The following is a 24602-nucleotide window of genomic DNA, read 5'->3' on the forward strand; positions in this document are numbered from 1 at the left end:
AGCAACATGACAGAAGACGGCAGCATCAAATCTACCACGTCAATTTGCTGAAAAAATGGCATGGCTCCGAAGTTCTGCTCACCCACTTTTCCCCAGACCCTCTGGAAGAAGAAACGGGTGCGGTAGCAGTGGGAGACCTGGCTCCGGCACAGAAGCAGGAAATACAAGAATTCCTATCCCAAAACAAAGATGTTTTTTCCCGGACACCTGGTCGAACCCACCTTATACAACATAAGATTGTCACGGAACCGGGGAGAAAGGTAAGGCTACCCCCGTATAGAGTACCAGAAGCCAAAAGGAAATTGATTAAAGAAGAGGTAGGAAAAATGCTGGAGATGGGAATAATCGAGGAATCCCATAGTGAGTGGGCTAGCCCGATAGTTCTGATCCCCAAGCCGGATGGAACTATTCGATTTTGCAACAATTTCAAGAGGTTAAATGAGATCTCGCGGTTTGATGCATACCCCATGCCCCGTATAGATGAACTAATTGAGCGATTAGGTAACACTCGATACATCAGCACCCTTGATCTTACGAAGGGATATTGGCAAGTGCCACTGGCCAAAGAAGATAAAGCCAAAACCGCGTTTGCCACACCTGAGGGACTATATCAGTATAGGGTCCTACCCTTCGGTTTGCATGGCGCTCCCGCAACATTTCAAAGATTGATGGACCGAATTTTGAGACCGTATCGGGATTTTGCGGCTGCCTACTTGGATGACGTTGTAATCCACAGCACGACCTGGGAACAACATCTACAACACCTGGAAGCAGTAACTGGAGCGTTGCGAGCAGCAGGATTAACGGCCAACCCAAGTAAATGTTGTCTGGGGGCTAGGGAAGCCAATTACCTGGGTTATACGATCGGGAGAGGATTGATCATGCCCCAAGATCAGAAGGTATACTTAATCAAGAACTGGCCCAAACCAGCTACCAAGAAGCAAATTCGAACGTTTTTGGGACTGGCAAGTTACTATCGACGTTTCATCCCAGGGTTTGCAGCCATGGCCGCCCCTCTACACGATCTGACGAAGATGAGCTGTCCGGAGAAAATAAAATGGACCGACTTTGAAGAGTGGGCTTTCCGAGACTTAAAAACAACTCTCGCTTCTCAACCCGTCTTACAGGTACCAGACTTCAATAAGCCTTTCATGGTACAAACTGATGCTTCAGACACTGGGATTGGAGCCATACTGTCGCAAGAAATTGAAGGACTGGAGCATCCTATTCTCTATATCAGCCGTAAGTTGAATCCGGCCAAAAAACACTATTCCACGATAGAGAAAGAATGTCTAGCAATCAAATGGGCCCTAGACTATTTGAAATATTATTTATTGGGAAGACGATTTATATTATACACAGATCATGCGCCGTTAACATGGATGTTGCAAAATATGGATAAAAACGATCGAATTACGCGATGGGGTCTTAGTCTGCAAAGATTTCAATTTCAGACAGTCTATAGACCCGGAAGGAAACAAGGAAATGTAGACGCCCTCTCCCGAATGCACTGTTTGTTTTTTTCTAGATCGCCCGAGGTCGGGGCTGATCTCAGGGGGAGGGAATGTAAGAGGACCCGGGGAAGGGTCATCTCTAACAGGTATTTCCGAAACGAAACACTGAAAATGCTAGAGATTGACCTTAGCAAGATGGCGGACAAAAAGAATCAGCTGACCAGTAGATGGAAAGGGTCTACCTTAAGAAACAACGAGACACAGCTGAGACGCATCAGGAACCGGAATATAAGTGGCCCGGAGGCAGTGAACAGGGCGGAAGCCGGTAAGGTGAATGCGTTTTGGAGGAAAAGAGTGGAAAGAGGTGGATGTTAAGGATCGGGCTAACGAACGACTGCAAGGAGAAAGGTTTATGATTTTGGATTACGGACACTGGTTTAGGATACATCGCGGATTGTCTTTATTACGAACTTTTGGAACTCGGAACGAATCAGGACTAAGGGAACGGATTACGGACTGTATTAGGAAGACAGTTGTTGGAAGAAACGCCATGGATCGGAGGACAGTAAAGTGTGGTGTAAGTACGACCTTCGTTTACATAAACTATTCCCCCGGAGACACCACAATCCATACAAATAGAAAGGGACAGCCACAATACAGGGCAGATCAGGAAGACAAGTGAGTAATAGCTTCTCCAGTTGAGTTACAATGGGCCTATACAGGCTAGCCCAAAGTGAGATTTAGCCAAGATTCCAGGTTTAACACCTGCACTCTTTTTAAAAGAGCAATGAGATCTTAATGATCAAGTAAGCAGTCAGCCTTGGCTTAATGTCTCATCTGGAAGATAACGCATCCTACAGCTGTATATGCTCCTGGTCCAAATTCTGGTCCAGAGAGAAGCTCCGCCTACTGGTTCACCAAAACTACATACATCAGCAAGCTGCTCTTCTTCTCTATCCATACTGACCAGACCCAACACTGTTTCTGAGTAGATCAAGCTAAACCGTGGCAATGCTACCGCCTAAAGGTACCGCTTGAAAGACTAATCCACAAATTGAGAGCTGCCGAATTCCCAGACAATGTGCACACATGGATAAAGACCTGGTTAATCTACAGAAAACAGAGCCTTAGATACAGTACATTCCAGGCTGATGAACGCGGGGAACATTCTTAATATCTTAATATTGGTGGTATTATACAACAAGAAGAAATGTAAGTAACTAATTCTTCAACTAGACTAGTGCAGAGAGACGATAATACAGGTCAGCAAAGTGCTTGCATCATTAGGAATCATTAGGAATGTACATTTAAATATAGAAAGTCATATTTAAATTATCTGATGCATTAGTTAGAAGTTTGTTACTTTGGTCATGCAACAGATAGGATTTTCCTGCTCTAAAGCAATAAGAAGCAAACGAACAAGAACTAGAATGTCATATGCAGATGGACTAAGAGAGCTGTATTACTCAGCATGGTTCTGAGATCACTCTCCAGGACTGGACTCTCCTGCCCCAGACACATTGATCCTCCAGGACCAGGACTGGACTCTCCTGCTCTAGACACACTAATCCTCCAGAACTAGACTCTCCTGCTCCAGACACACTGATCCTCCAGGACCAGGACTGGACTCTCGTGCTCTAGACACACTGATCCTCCAGGACCAGGACTGGACTCTCGTGCTCTAGACACACTGATCCTCCAGGACCAGGACTGGACCTTCCTTCTCTAGACACACTGACCCTCCAGGACCAGGACTGGACTCTCGTGCTCTAGACACACTGATCCTCCAGGACCAGGACTGGACTTTCCTTCTCTAGACACACTGACCCTCCAGGACCAGGACTGGACTCTCCTGCCCACACATTGATCCTCCAGGACCAGGACTGGACTCTCCTGCTCTAGACACACTAATCCTCCAGAACTAGACTCTCCTGCTCCAGACACACTGATCCTCCAGGACCAGGACTGGACTCTCGTGCTCTAGACACACTGATCCTCCAGGACCAGAACTGGACTTTCCTTCTCTAGACACACTGACCCTCCAGGACCAGGACTGGACTCTCGTGCTCTAGACACACTGATCCTCCAGGACCAGGACTGGACTCTCGTGCTCTAGACACACTGATCCTCCAGGACCAGGACTGGACTTTCCTTCTCTAGAGACACTGACCCTCCAGGACCAGGACTGGACTCTCCTGCTCCAGACACACTGACCCTCCAGGACCAGGACTGGACTCTCCTGCTCCAGACACACTGATCCTCCAGGACCAGGACTGGACTCTCCTGCTCCAGACACACTGATCCTCCAGGACTGGACTCTCCTGCTCCAGAAACACTGATCCTCCAGGACCAGGACTGGACTCTCCTGCTCTAGACACACTGATCCTCCAGGACCAGGACTGGACTCTCCTGCTCCAGACACACTGATCCTCCAGGCCAACGTTATATTTTAACTTCATATAAGTGTCATTAAACAATGCTTGAATGCATGTTAAATACAATTTCAGAAATGTTATATAATGTTCCAAAATCCACATATACTACAGTGTTTTTCTGCTGATAAATCCAAGAAATTAGCTGAAATTTTACTTCAGAGGGAGTTAAACACTAGAAGGAAGTTTCTTGTTTCCATTTTGTGTATTTCATAATACCTGGAAAACTGTCCCCTAAGGTTAATAATGTAGTAGTGACAATTAATATATATATATATTTATTATTATTGTTACTGTTGCATTTACATTTAATATTGTAAATTATGATTTACTGCTTGTTTAAATTACTTTTGCTTATCTACACAAAATAAACTGCAATGTTTGAGGTCACAGCACATTGCATTTTTTACTAATAAGATAATTATGATGGTATTGTCTTCTGGGAACAAGAGTTGTTAAAAATAACCACATGGTTTCAGAAGAAGTCCCTTCACATTAGTGACCCTTTCCATAAGCAAAATCCTCATCTGAAAGGCAGTGTGTGAAACTCCTTCGAGGATGAAGCAAACCCATTTAGCACACTCCATATAACCAAAGGGGATTTAGTGAAAATCTAGAGGGTAGAGACAAAGTGTCAGTTATTATCCTGTAAAGTAAGGGATAGAGGTGGACACAAAATCTGAGACAACAGACAGGTCAATTCAAAGGAGACAAAATACCTGGCATTTTCAATTGGGGTGAGAGTCACGTCTCCATCCGCTGCGATCTGTATAACAGAGTGTTCTGGCTGAATTCCGATCCCAAATAACTGGATATCCTGAGATGTGTCAGCTCCCACTCTGGTGTATTCCTGGACAGAAAACAACCAACGAATCAACACAAAAGCTGCTCAGTATAAATCCTATATTACTGTGGAAATAATGTTAATAACAATTTGTACTTTAAAAAAAAGGTAATGGTAAATAAATGCACATGAAAACTAATGAAGTACTGAATAATTGTTAAAATCATAATTTTATATTTTGTCATTCTTTTATATTTTATATTCAATTTATATTTTTATATTGTATAATTCATGATTGTGAAAATTCGTTATTGTGGAATTTAGCTAATGATCAGCACTCTCAGCCTTTACAAATCAGAATTGTCAGGCTAAATCAGGAAGGATTGTCAGGCTGAATTCAAGAAGAGAAAAACACTACTGCCAGTATTTTCTTTCAGTGCTCATTTTCAAGGACTCCTGGATTAAATCTACTGTTCACATTATCACTTTTGGAAAGATATCATAGCAAGCAATTATCTTGACAGCATTTACAGCGCACAGGCAGTACCACAGATAGCTTCCCCAGTTAAAGAGCAGAGACACACAATCGTCAAAGGCAAGCTGTCTGAGAAGACCCACAGAGCTGTGCTGCTCACACAGCAACTGAAGAAACAGAAGGATTGTGGAGGCCCTTACAGTTCACATGAAAGAATAATTCTGAAGAGGCATACACACAGGATATTTTACACGCATCTCTTCACTTGGACAGTTCACAATGTATAGATTTTTGTTGGTCATTTTCAGCTGTCAGTCTAGAGCAAGAGTGCATTGTGCAATCTGTAGTGTGCAAATCTTTTTAAAATACATTCTGTTAGTCTCTTTGGATAAAATACTCGGCTGATATTTTAAAGATACAGTACAATATGCCCAGGCAGATAAGCCCTTTTACTCTGTAGCAAAAAAGACTGGCCACTACGTGGACTTAAGCATGTTTTTGTGAGCAAGATAAGAAAGGAAGGTCACTGATCACAATAACCTGCATTCTATTTTTTTTTATCTTAAGGATGTAGACGGAATGTAGCTGCTAACCTTTTTCAGCAAAAAGCGAACACATTCCATTCATTTTTTGGTACTCCTGACAAAGCAATGTGCTACAAAATGTGTGGGCTGTGTTTGGCAGTTACCTAATTCTGACAGTTGCATGAAGTTGCTAACCTTTGCTAACAGTTGCTAACCTTTTTCAGCAAAAAGCGAACACATTCCATTCATTTTTTGGTACTCCTGACAAAGCAATGTGCTACAAAATGTGTGGGCTGTGTTTGGCAGTTACCTAATTCTGACAGTTGCATGAAAAACCTATTCTTTCCTAATGTCAGCCTCCAAAAATTTTGCTTCTAGTTTACTTTCAACCTTCAGGTTCAGAATACAGAAGAAGCCCCCTCAAACACCATGGAAGTTGGGGCATTTTGCTCTAACAGTTCTTATATTAGTTTAAGTTTAGAAAGTACTGATTGTTAAAAGTCTCCTTCACGAGAACAAAAGAATGGCTACAAACAAGAAGAGGCTGCAGAGCCCATCATGCTCATCTGGTTGCTAATAGTGTGATTTTTCTAACAAATACTCCAAGCACTTCAATCAGTTCTTCGATCTAGAAGATCCCGGGGAGTGGTCATATGACTGTGAACTTTCTTCCAGGCACCAAAGGCTCTTAACATAAAGAAGTGCTTCCTTGTTAATCTGCTTGCGCAGTTTTCTTTCCACCAGTTCCACCACGCCAACTGACTCAAATCCTCCCTCACATACTTCTCTGTTCAAGACTGAAGTGCGCGTGACCTTCCAGATCATAAATTATTCCAGCGGCTCGTCTTCAAATCTTCTCCAGGGCAGCAACGTTCTTTTTTTTTCCATGTGATGCCCATAGCTGTACACACATTTCTGCATTAGGTTGTACGTTACTAAGACTGTGAAATTGGGGACTGAAATTCAAACAAAGGCTCACATCCTTTTTTCTCTTAAATTAGCATTTGTCTATCCCCGTTTTCATAAATGCTGTTAAATAAATACCATGTGTTAAGGAATATACTGGAAAAGTCTTTGAATCTTCTTAATTCTCAACAATATTAAGTCTTAAGCCTGCTATTTTAAGACTCCTGGCAGACCTGTCAATGACAGGCTTAGCCCACAACTGTCTAATATTGTACGAATCAGTTCTCAATCCCAATTCTTGTGTTAGGTCTTTGAAGCACATATACACTCGGCTGATATTCTGTATTTATAAAGATACAGTATAATATACCCAGGCACCTAAAAGAATACTTTATTTTTGTTGAATTTTTACTGAAGTTCAAAAGGCTAAAATTTCTTGTACAGGTCTACAGAGGCTGCTGTTGCAATTTAATGTCAAATACTTTAAAACAGTCGAGATTTAGAGAGCTGAAGTCACAATTTGTTTTCAACTACATCATTAAGAACGCATGAGGAAAGGAAATCATAAAAGGGAAAATAGAGTTGATGAGCCACTTGATGTGTGTGTGAAAGCCACAAGGTGCACTTTCCTGCATTAAAGTGCTTTGCTTACAATGTTTATCGTGAATGTAACGTCATAACACAACCACTGCAAAAACAGTTCATGAGTTTTGAGTTTGTAGTCAAACAAGAATGCATCCTTAGTTTTAATTTTGACTAAACAAGGTTTTTAAACAAGGTGCTCCTGGTATCGCTCACCTGATGGTGGCGGACCTTTACACTTGTCTCCTCCACTCTCCCACCCAGGGTTCGACAGTGTCTTTCGGGTTTGCACTCAATATTGGCCATATACTGGCTGAAGCTGCAAACACTGTAAACTCGCTGTGTACAAATTCCCCAAAAATACCACGGATTTAGAACGACATGATGCACATGCGTCAAAACCAGCTTTCCTTTGTTCACGCCACGTTTTCACGCCGAGGAAAAAGAGCTCGACAGCTGAAGCAGGCAGTGTGTGCCCATCCTGGCTGCTCTGCATCACCCCAGTCAACCATATCCAAGGACAGGCTCTGGCATTGCGTGCCCACTTCTGTTTCCTACTGCCCACAGCAACAGCAAGAACATTTAAGGCACCAGAGGGAGAATGGACCAATGATGGCCCTGGATCATAGGCAACTGGCAAGCCAGAGAGATCACGATTTTGGAGAGATTCAGCTAGTTAATGCTAAAGTCCAAGCTTAAACTAGTGACGTGCAGATCACAGGGGCACAATCTGAATTCAGAACAGTTACCTGTACTGGTTCTGTCACTCGGCAACCCGAAAACACTCCAGAATGTCAAATTTGGCCAATACACTTTCTTCTCCCAAAACAACTTTCCAGATATCGTTGATGCAATTAATGTCTTTATTCACAAAAGCTCAATGAGTGACAGAACTCTGTACTGCTGTACGTGTAAAGATAGCCCACATAATGTGGGACATTTGGTCTCAAGGGCCTGTACAAGGGCTCCTCCCATATCGCACTCAGATGGCTAACACAAAAAAGACAAATGAGACTGCAAAAATAAAAAGCAAGCAGTGAGAAATGCCACATGAATAGGGTTCTCAGAGAAAAAAACCATTACACAAGCATGCCCATAGGACGGATGCCAACTTGACTGCCAACTCCAGACGAGCCGAGATTTAAGATGTGCTAATCACATTATTCCAGCCAAATTTCACCCACTTGCAAATGTGGTGCAGACAAACAGTTATACAGCAGACAGTTATCAAACATGAGCGTATCAAAAGGAAAAAAACATATAATAACCCATAAAAGGAACTGTACCGTGTCAACCACTACTTCATTCTGCCTTGTCCAGCATTCAGTTTACTACACTGTGATTACTTTTACTGTTGATGGGCACTGATCGTGTGAGGCTGAGGTCAGATTTCTGTTTTTATTAACACTCCACATTATAAACTACAAACGCCATTGTTCAGTTTTTTTGTCACTATTTGGACCGGTAGAGTACAAAAAACATTTAATGACAGTTGAAAACAGCTGCCTGAAATTAAGTGCTGGTGGTGAGTCATTTAACACTAGTGAAAATAAAACGTTCTTTACCTTTAAATAATAAACCAGCAGCTCATTCAGGGCAGGATCAGCGTTCAGGTTGACCAGAAAACACTTATCCTCTCCGACCTTGATCCCTGATGACTCTAGGGAAATGCCCATGCTCTCCAGCTGTTTTTGTCTCTCCTGCACAAAAAAACATTACCCACAGTATCCGTCAGTCATTAGTCTCAAGCCACTGAAAGTTTTGGCATTGCCACCCACTCTCAGAGCTGAAAGGCACCAGTTACAAAGCCACTAAAAAGAGCAGCAAGGAAAAGATTGGTTCAATTCTGAATAATTTTTTGTCAGATTCTTACCAAAAAGTGACACGTTCTTAACACAGGAAACCGAAAGCAATTTTTTTTACTATGGCTTTTTCAAAAAATCTTAAAATTGCTCGTGGTGAAGGATTTGTGTTTTTTCTTGGCTGCTATTGTAGTATACTAAGTGCTCATTTTTTTATTTTCCCTTACGAAATGAATTTGCAATAAGCCAGTAGTACCTGTGCAATTTCCTCTGTCTTCCGAAGCTTCTCTTCCCAGGTCACAGTCATTTCTTTGATGAGTTTTTCTGACTCCTCCAGCTTCTCTTTTAGTTCTGGGGCCTTCATAGACTGGAGGCAAGAGGGTTGTGTTTTATGAAAAGACTATCCTTCAAAGCTCCTTAGGCCCAGCATATTATGAAAATAACATAACAGCATAACTTGAAAAACATTTCAAATAAATGGGCAATCAGGTTGCTCACACAAGAGATCTGTAGCTGTTAGACAATATTCTGAAATTCCTGTATAATCTAATTTTACCAAGTGTTTCTTTATCACAAAGGTTCGGCTTTTAGGCAAATTTAATGGAAAATCATCCTCCTTTCTATTTTCTCTTTACCTGGAGAGAGCTTATGGCTTGATTTCCCCTTCATTCAAAGTTAATATTTTTATCACTGAACAATGACTTGTGTTTTCCTCGCTAGAGAGTAGTGCTAATGTCTTCTGTTCCAAGTTGAATGATGACTTAACAGCACTACTACCTCACGGCTTCTGGACTTGTTTCTAGCCTCCAGCATCTATATGGAGTCTGCATATTCAAACTCTGTGTTTCTGTGGTTTCCTCCCATGTCCCAGAGACATGCTGGCTTGATTTTGATTGGCTATTTAAAATGGTCCTCTTCTCCACAGCCCTGTGATAGACTAGTGCCCCATCCAGGGGAAATGAGGCAGTGCGATCTCATGTTTGGGAGCTGGCAGGACCCTTACAAGACTCACTGGCCATGGAGGGGTAGATGCACTCTGCTATCTTGAGTATCAACCATTACACCCAGACAGGCCTAGCTGCCTCAGAAAAAACGATACTCGCTCTTGATGCCTCATCTGCTCAGCCAGTCATGTCCTGACAGAAGTGAAAGAGATAGAGACGCAGATCAGAAACCCAAATGGGTGTAGCGGAGCTAGTTTGGACACGGTGATGTCATCGCCCTCCCTGCGTGTAGCAGGGACCTCAGCTGCCTGGGCTGGGGGAGGTCTCCTTTAGCTCACTCAGCTGGTTCCCTCTTGCATTATGCCGGAGACCCGGGTTCATGGCGGAGGGCACGAGACCGCATGGAACCGCGACAGTCACATGGGCAAGAAAAACTTCAGATCTACTACATACTAATACACTAGATCTCAAGTTCTGTTAGTTCCATCTGAAAATCTGTTGCATACTTTTCACCGACCAGCTTAACTCGGACTAAGTATTCTCGAATAGAATCTCGACGTGAAATTCTCACTATTTTGCAGGTGGTCTTTGGATGTAAAGGAGCTCTTGGCACTCTCCCTTCCCTCACCTCGGCCTGTGACAGCTGCTCCCTCAGTTTCTCCACCTCTTCCCGGAGCTCTCTGATGATCCTGGCGTTGGGGTCCTCGTTCACTATGGCATGGTTAACAATCCTCTTCGCCCGGTCTGCGTACCGCAGGGTGGAGAGCGTCTCCTCGTAGTTGTCTGCAGCAGGGCTCACGGTCGCTATCATGGCCGTCTTGCTGTTCCCCCCCAAGTTGTCCTGGGGAAGACACAAAGTGCACATCCGTAAACGAGGAAAGGCTGTGTCTGCGTATCCATTTGGCTAACCGTTTCTTTCCCTCCATTAAAGTGGACAGGTACTCACAGGAGTTTTACTTTATCGAGAGATCTTCTTCATGGATGTTGTCACAGGAATAAAGAACTGTGGATATCAACTGTGGATACTTCGCCTTGCTCCTAAGCCTCTTAGTACTGGCAGACAAACCCCTTGTCTTTGCTGGAAGTATTGACTTACCAAAGTAAAATGCCTACAAAGGATGATCAATTGCAAGATTTTCTTGTTTTATTTTTAGCATTTTAGGTTTATAAAAGCTAACACTACCACTAAATCCTAAAAACTAAACCTCTGTGATAAGAACAATTAATGGAACACCTCTCTCTTCTGCATTTACTTGTTTGACTAAGATTGTTTTTTAAAAAATAAGTCTCACTCAAGTGTTAACAGGCATATCTAGTACTGACAGACTGCATGAACTGAACCGTTCAGCACAGAAAATAGCAAGTGGCCCTCTCTTATTTCAAAGTCAATCTGGCAGGAAGTGTGGACACGGATGGAAATGTGCTAAGAGAAACCGTGACACCTGGAAGTAAATTGCCTATGTTGTTTAGGCTAATTAACACAACTTACTATTCTTCTGAAATTGAACTTGATGTAGTGATTGGAATGATTGTGTAAAGGAAATTGGAGAGCTCTCATGGTCTTAGCACATTGTTTTCTTACTGTGTGTAGAAATTATTTCCTTCATGTGAAATACAGTATAAATATATAAGTATTTTATCAAAATATGTTCTCATACTTGTTTCCTAAGCCAGATGAGAGCAAAAGTGATTGGCAGCTATGCAAGATTGAGACTGGAGCTTGCAATGTGTTTTTCCTCTTCTGAATATTTTCTGCAATATCTCAACAGATTTGTTTCTCCTACAACAGCCAGCATGGCAAAAACATTAAATCAAACATTCAGAGTGCTCATTCAGAGTCTGTACTGGTTATTCCATTAGATCCACTCTCTGTGTCTACAGAGAGTCTAATGGAATAACCAGTGCAGACAGTTTAAATGAAATGAAGAGGAGACCCACCTTCAGGAGCCAGGTGAGTACAGAGTCTCTGTAAGGCACAAACTTGTTCTTCCCTTTTCCTGCCGATTGGTCTGCTAATGCGGAGATGACGCATCCCAGAGTGGTGAGAGACCTGGAAACGGAGAGGTCACTAGCACTACTGACATGCAAAACAAGGGACAACCTGAGAGCAAAGAATTTCACTGTTGGCTGGCAGATGGGAGGCTGAACTAAGTTATTACTTCTTCCAAAAAGGCACAACAAAATTGACTGGGAGCGACAACAGAGAGAAAACAAACCAGTGTCTCACACTGCCAAAGGTTATCTTTCAGACTGAGCCCTGTTCCTCAAAACCCTCACAAGTCTCCTGCATCACACAACACACATTGACACTCACAGGAATTGACAGGAATCTCTAGCCTAGCTAGTAGTAACTGGTATTATGCATCTCTGTGGTCTCCAAAATTGACATACAGTAGTTGCCTGATATTGATGGATCACAAGCCACCTCATGGCCAAGAACTTGAGAGGGTTAAAATGAGCAAAAGGTCATTGTTTGTGTTAGTCTGGCAGATCACTTGACTGGCCCCAGTGTTATATTGTAGGCAGGCAACTCTCAACTACCAAATATCTTTGGTGGTGCCAGAGGGCAATCTCAGCACCAGTTGCTACTACAGATGCCAGTTCCAGTAGGATGAGAACCATCTTCATACATTACGCTCACTGACAATCATGGACACTATATTTTCTTAAGCAGCACTATATATGCATGAACCATCAATCAGGCCACTAAATATGGAGATAGGAATGTATATTTATTTTTAGCCAGTTAATAGGAATGCTTACTATCATGATATCTATGTATTTAAGTTACATACTGTACATCTTCTAAGATATTCTTCTCAGTCCTGTCTTGGCACTGAAGATGAGCTGATATTGCTGCTTACTGAACCTCTGGCACAAGTTCAAGAAGCACTTGGTCAGAGGCTAGAGGTCATCTAAACTCTACCTTTCTGCCATTTTCCTGCTTGATGAACTGGTTGTTGGAGTTGTTATTTGCGTATTCTGCCTCCACCAGTAAGTAAACCTGCCCCTGACTGGCATCCCAATCATTTGGCTTGAGCCTTTTTGCCCACATCTGGGGACATGCCTACCACTTGGATGAGGTACACCATGACACCCTCCAAGAAGAGTGTGTCCACATTGCCCAGAACCCTGTCATCTACCTGGTTTGAGGCATGTTTTAAGGGTGACTGCTGGCATTGCTACACTATTTGGGCATATTCCAGACTAGAGATCTCAACACTGCTATTATCAGCATGTATCTTCAGAAGTCTAGACTGTTATAATAAACCACAATTTTGAACGTTCTCAGTGCTGTTTTATGACATAATATGTGATTCTATTGTCCTTTCTATGTTCATTCTCACACTTAAAAATATATTATCCACAATGTCAATGAAACCTTTTCTTCCAGACACCAGTTGGATGTCAAGATACTAAAAAAATAAGAATGACAATCTTTTCCTCTTTTTTTATTAGAAGACAGAAAATCAAATTCAGCCACTCTGACAGGCCTCCTAGCATGTCACACACCCTACACTGCATGTATAGCAACCAGCTGTGCTCACTTGTTTATATTGCTTCCTTCCTTCAGTCTTTCTCCAGCTGCTCCGGTCTTGGATACTCTTTCACTCCCAGCCAAGTCCACCAGGCTGACTTTGCTCACCTTTTCTCCGGAGTTCTGCACAAAGCACAGAGCACACACAGTCAGCACAGAGTGCACACAATGCGAACAGAGCGCACACAGTCAGCACAGAGATCATGTGGTCAAGACAGCGCACACTAAGTGAGCAGATATCGCACAGTCAGCATACAGCATACAGCAGTCAGATGATCTAACTAAATTCTGGCCGGGAGTATGTTGTGACCCACATCAGCAATGGTGCTTTGCTTCCAATTCTTCAGACCCAACACCAAGACATCTGTCAGTCGTGTGGCATTACGTGGGGGCGTGTCCAGTGTGGAGGCGGAGCCCTGGTCGTAGGGCGGCGCCTCCCCTTTGTAGTCCCAGCTGTCTTGGCTTCCAGCTGATAAGCCCCGGCTGGGCGGGTCCTATAAAGGCACACTGGACACCCTCCGACAGGACGAGCAAGGCCAGTCCCAGAGGGGATTGCAACCGTGTAAGGTTTTCTTTTTCATTTCATTTCTCCTTTTGTCTGTCCCATCATGCACTTCCACTGGGGCAGGCACACACATGCATTTTTGTTATGCACTCAGTTCTTGTTTTGTTTTTACCTTATGCGCCCTGCTCACCAGACTGGATCCCACTTAATAGGGTAAGTCCAGTCTGGTCATTGCTGTGCTAGCGGCTATTTTTCCCAGGCTGGACCCCGTTAAATAGGGTGAGCCCAGCCTGGAGGTAACGCAGCACTGCTGACTGAATTGCTAATGTTCAGTGTTTGGAAGCTCCAACATCTGGCACGTCTATCATTGGCTGATAGATTTCAGCAGCTTTGCTACCTTCTATGACCAAACAAACAATTAAATGTCTGTGCTCAAAATTGAGCCTTTGAAATTCATAACCCATTTGAAACAGTAAATAAATATGGAGGATTCAACAATATGCTCCTTGTACTGAGAGCATTCATTTAAAAAAAAAAAAACACCCGGAGAGAGGTTATCAAATAGATGTTTCTTTTCTTTCAAGACTCCACTTGCGGGTACTGTAGTATAAAACAAAGACAGTAACTTTCAAGGAAATACGTAGGCAGCGATTTCATCACTTTCCCCCTGGTACTGTCCAAAACAACGAAAAATAACTCGTAAAACAAAGTCAAAATTAAACGTCAATCTGCAACATACCCCAGACTGCAGGTCATAGAGCGTCTGGGTTATTATAATACTGAACACTGCATGGGAGCGGCTGCTTTCTTCATTCATGTTGGTTGCAGCCACTGTTCTAGATTTGTTGCCTTCTGACATTAACGACTCAATGTCCTAGAAGAGAAAAGGAAAAAGAAAACGGCGTTAATATACCGTTCGTCACAAGTCTGCTTTCCCAACGCAGTATTTTACAGCTGTGACATGAGGTTGGCGAACCCTGCCAAGGCACACTGTGGTGCCTTCAGACTTCCAGACTTGGAGACAAGGCCTGGGTTTTAAACAACCCACCACATCCACGTCTTTGCAGAGCTTTAACATACTGATGTGCGGGACAACACCATTTGATCAAACAGGTTCTCCAGGTGGCTGGGAGCTGAACGGAAGTGAGTTTATTTCAGATCAGGTAATACGCGCACCAAAGTCTGAAGAATCTCAAGCCACGTCACCTGTCGCCACTCACGAATTTCCTAATGATAGATCTACGTATTTCGAGCACGTTACGACAATGTGTTCTGTCCGAACGGTAACACCGGCTACAAACATAATTGGAAACAACCTCAGCTTGTCATTGAATGCGCCGAACTGGCCGAAACATTTGATGGGAATAGGTCAGTAAGGGAAGAAATCTAAGGGAAACCTGATCTTGAAGCTTAGATTCCCTGAATGAGACGCACCTGGAACGTCATGCACCAGAACGCACACGGAAATGAGAGAAGAGACAATAAAAAAAAACACATTTACTCCTATAAGAACGAGCTGACAAGAGTGTCAAACAAAAAAGCCCTTACTTCAAAATTGGTGACGGCGAGCTGCGACAATCCATCCACATAGGGGCCAAACACCTTGTGCTCTCGAACCTTGAGGGACTGCCTGCTTCTGGAACCAGGATGAGAAACAGTCATGGTGAAACTGTCCCATCTTTACAAGAAGAGCTCTGAATCCTCATGATTAGTTTTTGCCTTTTATAGGTTGCATATTCGGCATCTTCCTGTATCACATACGTGTTCAAAAAAGTCAAGCAAAAAGCAGATTCAGATACAGGTTTCTCAAAGCACAGCAAAGGTTATGCTTCTGGGGACTTCATTTTGGAGTCACGTTCATTTTCTTCCCCTCCAATGCTTTTAAGCAATCAACACAAACCTAGGAATGCAGTGGGGACCTTGAAGGTAAGATGTAGTCGTGCTTTGATAAAACTATCATCTGAGCTTCAGTACCTCCTCTTTACCAGGAACTCATACACATATGCAGTTTCAGCCCACACACAATGTGCAATGCAACACAAATGTACTATAATATGATGCTCCAATAATCAAAAAGGTGGAGAAACAGAGTCAACCTACTTCCACAGCTTTAACTGTCAACCTTTAATTGAGACAGCCACCATGATAAACATGTTGCACAAGACAACAGAAGTATTCTTGACCACTAAAAAAGCAAAAATGTTTACAAAAGAAAAAAAAGAGCATGTGGTTTTACATACTCAGTTATGCACTGTGACCACAGCTGGAGGTAATATGTTTGACCATAACACAGAACCTAACTCAATAATGTACCATTTTACTAACAAAGATTGGACAGAGATTCAGCACAGTTTAACTATAAGGGCTGCTCTACTGATGCAATGCAGCTGTTCTTACAGGGGTTTGGCAATTCCATAGAAAATGTGAGGATTTGTTATGTTACAAGACGTTCACAGATTTGTAAAAACCTCCTAATGTGATCTGTGAATGAGATTTGAACCTCTGTTACAGGACTGCAGCACATAAGGCTGACTGTAACTGTGACACAGTATCTGCATTTCAATGTAAAACTAACTAACAAAGAACACAACTGTTTTTCTTTCATTAATTAGTTCCTGCTGCTGGTTAATCTCAAAGTTTTTAACACTCAATTCAGGAATGTATTTAAAACCCATTGGACATATCCACTAATGGTTTTGCAGGTTCTTACATGGGCATCTTTTATTCCAAAAAGCCAAATTAAGTTGCACCCCGAGTGTGAGCTACCCCCCTGCAGCTTTCAGTGACACTGCTGCTATAGTAATGAAAAGGCCAAAATATATTAGGTGTCTGTATTCAAAATGTCTTAAACTCAGTCTTCCAGACAGTAATCTGATTTGTCTGGTGCTATTATTTAGTTATAATAGTTTCTTCATGGGTAAATACAGAATCTGGAGACATAAATCAGAAATATTTCAAATGCTACAAACCATAATTACTCTGAAACTTTATTCTCCTTTATTTCTAGGGCAATTGATGTGAGTTGATCCTCATATTTTTGTAACACTGCTCTCCTGGGTGGTATGTGAGCTGAGGAAAAAATCACTGCCACCCATGTTCTCACCCCCTTGACGAGACTTCAGGCATGAAGTGCATTTACAGTATTTATGGGTAAACACTCAAAGAGGGTCTCTTATGTCAAGCTTTCTTGATGCATGTTTTACAGCAAACAATACTCTGGTGTTCAAAGCAGATGTTGTAAGAAAATAAGAGTTTTCAAAGTGTTTAAAAACACAGGTTTACTCCTTCCTTCAGTGGTTTGTGTCATTATAACCCATATCCAAAAGATCTTCAGAGAACAGGCAACAGAGCTCAGGGAAATAACTACAGGGACAATGTGTTGCTTCAGGACACAATGTGGTACCAGCACACAAGAGAATGAGTCTACATTTTAGTACAAGATTCAAACAGTGTACAGATGGAGGTGTTTTAGAGAGTACTTCTCCATCATAGCACAGTTATAGTAAATGTTTAAAGGAAAGCATTGCATATGTGTTTAGCCTTATGAGATATAAACATTTCATAGAACGTTTAACTGTAGGGTGAAAAGAGGTGTAAGATTCAAGGAACTTCAGAAAACCCATCCATCCATTTTCTAATCACTTCATTCTAATCACATAATAGGTATGGAACAATACTCCTGAATTGATATATAATATCCATAACAGCTGTGCTTGACAGTTGTACCAGTGATAAGTAAATTTTAACAATATTTATTAAATTAGATGAATTAGACAATAGTGGTATTACAAATGATCCATGCTGTATTTATGTCTCCTTATGCAAGTGTGTGCACGCATAGGCATAGTTTGATGTTTGTCAAGTAACTGTACCATTTCCTGTTAAAGAATTCTCTTATTTCCATATTTTTCATCTAAAATCATGCTGACGCTTAAGAAAAGAAGGTAAACTGACGCATAAGCTATAGTCAACTAAGCACTGCATACGTATTATATATACAGTATGTTTACTACATTTTAATCTGAAAGCACCTTTTAAGCACCTTTTAAATTTACTGTCAATCTGGTACATAAGGGCATCTGACCACAGTTCTCCATTCCCAAAGTCCTAAAAACAATCAGAAACCTGTCCACTGAATTTCCAGCTTCACAGCTTTTCTAAAACTGTAAGTACATATACAGGAACTGACCCTATTGAAAGATTTACATCCAACAAAAACAAACTTGCTTTGATTCAGATTCCCCTGCAGACAATAAATACCTTAGGCCTAGAATAAAACAAAGATGGACACATATTAAAATCACGAGGCAGCAAAGTCACTACCACTGCTCTACCTCAAAGATGTTTGCTTAATTTGTACAAAAACAAGCTGCAACACTGTTATTTCTCCACTGTGCTTTTGTTAGCTCTTTTTTGAAAGGAACAGTTGTTCAGCATTTAGCAACAGATGTTCAGTGAAGTGACTTGGGCCAAAAATGTCCTAAGACCTGTCTTTTCGCAATATTTACATCACATATATTAATACATGTAGCTTTTTATTGGCTACACTGGCTGCTAAGGGACTCACAAAAATATTTTTAAGTCAGATTTTATTTGAAAAAAATTCAAGAAATAAACAACATCGACACTACTTCTGGGTTTGGATATTTCTTCTGTGAACAACTTTTAATCGATGACTTGACTTGTCCGATAATGGATAATGATACTTGTGTTAAGCTACCTGCAGTGAGTCAGCACCAGCAGCTGGCAGAAGCAGAACCCTCACATTCCACAGAGCTGCACACAACTGAGGCCCGCGGGAGTTGCATGGTCTATCTCCAACACGCCTTCAAGAGTTACTTTCCCCACATGCCTCCATTCACTCACTTCATTCCACCGGCTCTAGGCCCCTTAAACTTTCCAAGGACTTGTGATTGCACGTTAATGGACCGCGTTTTCAGCGGAAGCCCCCCGTCCTTTGAATACACCTGACCATATTAAAAACACACTTTCAGCTGACGTTTTTAAATCTTGCCTCAAGTCTTGTTCTTGATGCCCTTCAATCCCACATCTATTTCTTTTAATTTCACAATTATATAAGGTTTTGTTACATATTCTCTATAGTGTACTGTCTTTTATTGTATCATTTATGTAAAGTGACTTGAGAAACCTCAGTTTTGAAAGGTGCTGTACGAGAATAAACTTGATTGACTGACCCAGTGCCGCATCATTCCCCTGTCTCAGAGAGAACACTGTGGCTGTGCCACCATTTACCCAACCTGCTTCCCACTGAGCACACCTGTGAGCTTCTTGACAGAGGGCTGTCCTGTACCCCAAACATCCTGCAAGATTTGGGCGTGGTCTGAAGGGTGAATCATGGTCAAATACCTCAGGTACAGCTGGGCTGATGTGTTTTGGGAGTAAAGTGTTACTCCAAAGACCACTTCTCTTCAGGAAAAGGACTTGTGAACCTTCATATGTGTTTATAATCTCGTAGAACTACAACATCACCACAAGATGGGCTAAGACTTCAGAGCTATGCTCTCTCTCTGGATGAGCATTTGCAATCACTCACTTAAATGAAAGCACTTTGCTGGGTTTTACGTTTTGAAAACTCCCCTTGCTACCAATCATGGTCGCACATATTTGGGGTCCTCTTTCCCTTTTGTTTCCCTTTCCATTTTAATTCTCTCTCCCATGGCATATGTGCTTGTCATATGCTTCATCTGCACTCTCTGCAAGCACATCCCAGAACATTTTCACAGGGTCGGGAGAACAGCGAGACCAGCAAAGCAATTTAGCTTTTTTCTCCTCTCATGGTAGAACTTTTGGTTTAAATCAAGCAGAGTACTTACCATCACTATGTAAGGGCTACCCACTGTGATAGTCTGTGGCACTGCAGACGTGCCAGATTATAAACAAGATCCATATTATAATCCCTCTTTGTTTTATTTGGCAATGCCAGTGGCTAGATTAGGGGGAACTCCCAAAGCTACAGCCAGCTGCACAGAAACAAAGAACCTGCACTACAGCTGAAGAGCACAAGGATCTGAAATTTAAAAAAGTATCCACAAATCACAAGTATCCCATCTTTTGCCATCACAATCAAACACGTACTGCTGGAGTTCTATCAGTTTGCCTGTGTGATTAAGACAGCAGAGTAGAGGGCTGCCAGCACTACCTGTCGCTCTGAATCAAGGAAAAGCAGCAGCTCAGCTGTACTGTGTCGAGATATTTGGGATTGAAAAGCAACTGGTCTTCATGTGTTTGGAAACACATTAAACACTTATTTTTTTCATTCTGTGCATGTTTTTTTTAAGAAAGGGAAGGTGTAATGTGAGGCAGCACTTCAAGAAGTAATATGCTGGATGCAATTTGGAGGAACTACCTCTCAAGCCAGTCTATCAGCAGTCTATCTGTCAAGAATTGCTGGAATGTTCAGTAAATGTACTACCAGATACTTGGTTTGATTTTCAATCTGATCCGTTTTCTTTTGGTAATAAAGAAGGCTACAGTGAAGTTGAATGATTTTTTACATGGCACTTTTACAGAGAATTGATGGGGTGTGTGCAACAGTGCAAGAGCTGAAAGGGACAACTAAAGGCCATTCCCACGCTGAAAAGCAGAAGGAAATCAGAAAAAATATAATGTTTCATCTGTGGAGTATTTTGACAGTGTGATAATTACATTTCATGACCTGCTATAGCAAATCTCCTCGGGAGAAAATGAATGTTTTCATGAAGCAAAGTGTCTCAGAAACATGCCTCCAAGCTTTCAAAAATCTAGCCTGAAGTGCTTTAAGCAGTGCAAAGAAGTTAAGCAAACTGACTTCTTTTAAAAACATTCTCTTAAAGTAACGAACCATGCAGGTGCAGAAATTCTCCAGCTGTTTTCCACAGTGTATTCCATACTATAAACTCCTAATCCAAGAGGGCTTTCCTATTTCTGAAAATCAAACTTATTTAATTGTGTTATTTCACAACTGAGGATTTAAAGAAGAGAAGAATGAATGGAATAAAATTAGAACAAACACAAATAAATATTCCACAACTACAGGAAACTGCAGTGATGCTGCAATTTTAATTTAAAAAACGTGGATGCTGTCTCCACAAAAACTGTTTGGGTTCCTCGGATCATGATCTTTTATTTCTCAGTACTGGGAAAGTGGTACAGCCTGGGGAATGTTGCTGTTTTACAAAACACACAAGTCACCATCCAACTGTGTGAGGCTCACTGCTAACAGCTGCTTTCAGATAAAGCTGTCATGCAGCAAAGCAAAGGCTCTTGGGCAAACAAGAGCTGACTTACATAGGCTTCCACCTTGAGCTGTGAGAGTATACTCCCCCTCCCAGACTGCCCCTACTCTGTCTATCATTCCTGTTCACCTGCTGAGGTCTCCAGGTCCGCTCCTCCAGAACAGGGCTCCTAGTATTCAAATGGCTCTTTCCTTGACATATCTGTTGCTTCTTGATCTTACTGCAGCAAGAACACTGATACGTTAGGCTGTACCGTTGCTGAACAACACACCCAGGCCTTGTTGAAGGGGATGGGACAGCCTCAGACAAAGACATGTCAGAGACCAGATTTCATTTCAGACCTGTGCTTAGAAAACACCTGCAGCACTTCTGAGTAACACATCCAGTTAAAGAGTACATGTGTCACTTCCCCGACGTGTATAAAATTGCTTTCGTTGCATCTGTAGTGCGATCACAAAACTGAAAAGGAGCTCCAGCTTTCACTCTGAATCTAGATTTCATTTCAGAACCAAAAAGAACACTTCCTGCACCGCAGTGATTTTTTGTTGGGACATGATAAACCGTGTTTCCCCAGCGACCTCTGCTAAATCGAAAATGTGAAACTACTTCATGGTATCTCAGTTTTAGCTAAAAGCTATAAAAGAGATAGCATGTGGAGAGGACATGGGGTTAGATATGGGGGCTAGGAGAAGGGAGAACAGCAAACACTGCTCATTTATTCAAGGCTAGAACCCTGTTCTTAGGGGACCAATGCAATAGTGGAGAAATATAATATTTCTGTAGGTTGTAGAGAGAACTACAGATATTCATTATATACAGAAACATAGATTATTTGCAGAGTAGCACAAAAATAAGAGATTCATCGTTAACTTAGTAAAACTGTAATTTTATTTCAAACTGTCAAACATTTGTTAAAGACAGCAGCTGACATCTTTTGTCCTTGTGGTGTGAACACTCAACTGAATGCTGGAATAGACAGTCCTTCAGCCATGGAAATAAGTATGAGGATTGTAGGGCAGCTTTTTGCCAGCTTGCGAAGATCTGGAAACTGGTGGGAAACAGAATCCTGTACTCCCTTTCTTTTAATGGCACCTGGCAGTCTCTGACACATGCGGGCTGCATGTTCTTTATTTTTGTCTTCCTGCCAAACAGAGATTTTGAATTGTGTTTTGGTTTTGCCCAATCTGGTCTACCTACATTTTGCCCTTAAATCAAAACAGACTGAAATTAAGAGGCAGCGGAACTAAAAATATTGCCTTAGGCACCTGGGCGGCATAAAAACACGGGTTGAGTCTGCCGAGACGGGCACATTTACAGTGGCTTGAACAGGGAGGGAGCTGTCATCTGAGCAAGAACGGCAGTATTTTATTTTTTCTGGGGGGGGGGGGGTGCCACCTGGGTAGGATTATTTCAGCTTGGGTATATTGGAGAACAGGGCATTGTTCTCTTCTATTTATAGTGCATTATCCTCCCCTCACAGAAAAAATCCCAAGAAAAAACAAATGCGGTATAGAGATATTATCAATGTGAAGCCTAACCCAAAAAACGCAAGTTCACAAAGGTAATGAGAGATACCCTCCAAATAGAAAATAGTAAATAAATATCATACTATTCCCCCCAGTAAAGGCTGTGGGTGTGCGAGTTTAAGCTGACTCACCCTTTAGGATCCAGCAGATCTCTCACTTTTTCGTTGTAGATTTCCATATAGGAAACCTCCACTTTGAACGTGTGTGATTCGCTGTCTTGCTCTGAAACCCTTTCAAACAAAGAGCAACAGAGACGGGGAATAAGGCCTGGCTGGTCTCCATTGCCCATCATAGAGAAGGACTTGCCTGAACCTGCAATGACAACACCAGACACCAGGGTAAATGGAAGCAGTAAGAGGTCACAAAGCTGTTGTTTCCAGCTCCTTGTATAATGAAAAAAGATGTAACATTGTACAATCCCCAGATATGACTTAATCTAACTGTATACTTAGACTACATTGAGTAATGTATAATGTACATTTCCTGTTTCTCCTCCTTAAATTACTTCAGGAAATAAGAAGAGGTAGTAACACCTGATGGAGTGAAATCCAAGCTTGGTGAAATGACTCAGGCTAATGGTATTTCACTTTTCATCCTTCTAACAAGGAAGCAGCACAGCAATGTTCACAGTTTTCCAGGCAGAAATCATGAAATATATGTGTTTTGGCTTTAGGGAGCACAATAAACTGTTCAAGGTGCCAGAATTAAACGCAAAGAATCACAAAACACTGTAGTTTCAGGAAAGAACAGACACAGTTTGCTTTTTTCTTCATTTTTGCTGATTTCGTGTCAGGAAAATACTATTTATCTAGTGGGTACTTTGAGCATCTTACCACAAGCTCATCCCTGCCGCCAGGAACATGTTTAAGATATTGCAAGACCGTTTCAAAGCACACATGTGCTGATCCTTTTATTGTGAAACTGCTGTGCTGTTCCACTGTGGAATCACTGTCCTGCATTTTTGCAGTCATATTTAATTCCTGCTGCAGCGCATACAAGGCTCTGTGGTTCTGACACACAAGCTGTAGTGTTTATTATGATTTGACAATCTTGTTTTACCCTGTGTCATCAGCTGAAAAAAAGCCATCAAGGAAAGTCAATATAATAAACCATTAAAAGAAACCATTCCTCACCTGTTTGCCCATAGGCAAAGATGCAGGCATTGTAGCCTTGAAATGCATTGTCAAGTATTCCCTCTCCAAGGCACTTAAATACTACTTCTTGACCTGAAAATAAGGGAGATAAGCTGTGAATGCAATTCTACACCATGTGAAAATGCTGGCTGAATCTGAGGTTCAGTAAAATTTTAAACCAATAAGGCAGTAAATTATTAAACACAACAGAATAACACCTCAGAGGACATATGTTGACATTTCTCAAATATTTAGACTTCAGATCTTTCTCAGCACATAAAAAAAGAACTCAAAAAACCAAGTGGCTTGTATTTACTGTCTTAAAGTTGGTTCGGGTCATTAACTTGGTCAGTCATTAATCAAACTCGCCACATTTAAAACAAATTAGGACTATAAACTGGCTGACTCTAAATACAATAAAAGATCTAAGCACTACATTTCAAAGATCTGTGCAACCTTTTTAATGATCTAGAAAATGTGAAATGGTATTATTATTCCCAGGGTTTAGCCGTTTTTAACCTGAAGAAGATGTGATGAAAGGTTGAAACATGGAGCTCCTTCATTCTTTATTAAATGTGCTCTGCTCATTCCTCTGTAGCTCACACAATGACACAGCTCCCAGTTTGAACCTCTACATAAAGACTGTAAAGAAACCTAAGATAATCCCATTTCAAAAGCAGCAGAAAAGGCACTGCTTTATAACTCCTTAAAAATCTTATATTGATGTTCCCGACACACAAAAGCACCAATAAAAGAACTTTT

At 41.7% G+C, this 24602-nt stretch overlaps 1 protein-coding gene across 7 annotated transcripts in view; it reads right to left on the minus strand.

Annotated features, from left to right (window-relative positions):
• Window positions 1-24602, minus strand: part of kif13a (kinesin family member 13A) — a 104081-nt gene that overhangs the window by 38312 nt on the left and 41167 nt on the right. For 4 of the 7 annotated variants that reach the window (XM_088601196.1, XM_088601195.1, XM_088601198.1 and 1 more), the window contains exons 5-15: window positions 23841-23933; window positions 22839-23019; window positions 21234-21401; window positions 15495-15582; window positions 14686-14820; window positions 13452-13564; window positions 11842-11953; window positions 10532-10744; window positions 9216-9326; window positions 8723-8857; window positions 4606-4736 (exon numbers count right to left, since the gene is read on the minus strand). In XM_088601196.1, coding sequence (XP_088457322.1) covers window positions 4606-4736; window positions 8723-8857; window positions 9216-9326; window positions 10532-10744; window positions 11842-11953; window positions 13452-13564; window positions 14686-14820; window positions 15495-15582; window positions 21234-21401; window positions 22839-23019; window positions 23841-23933 — 1480 coding nt within the window. The remainder of the gene's footprint in view (window positions 1-4605; window positions 4737-8722; window positions 8858-9215; window positions 9327-10531; window positions 10745-11841; window positions 11954-13451; window positions 13565-14685; window positions 14821-15494; window positions 15583-21233; window positions 21402-22838; window positions 23020-23840; window positions 23934-24602) is intronic. The other 3 variants (XM_088601201.1, XM_088601200.1, XM_088601199.1) reach the window with 1 other exon arrangement.

This window comes from Lepisosteus platostomus, chromosome 12 (assembly GCF_059453375.1).
Source record: "Lepisosteus platostomus isolate fLepPlt1 chromosome 12, fLepPlt1.hap1, whole genome shotgun sequence".
Lineage (NCBI taxonomy): Eukaryota > Metazoa > Chordata > Actinopteri > Semionotiformes > Lepisosteidae > Lepisosteus > Lepisosteus platostomus.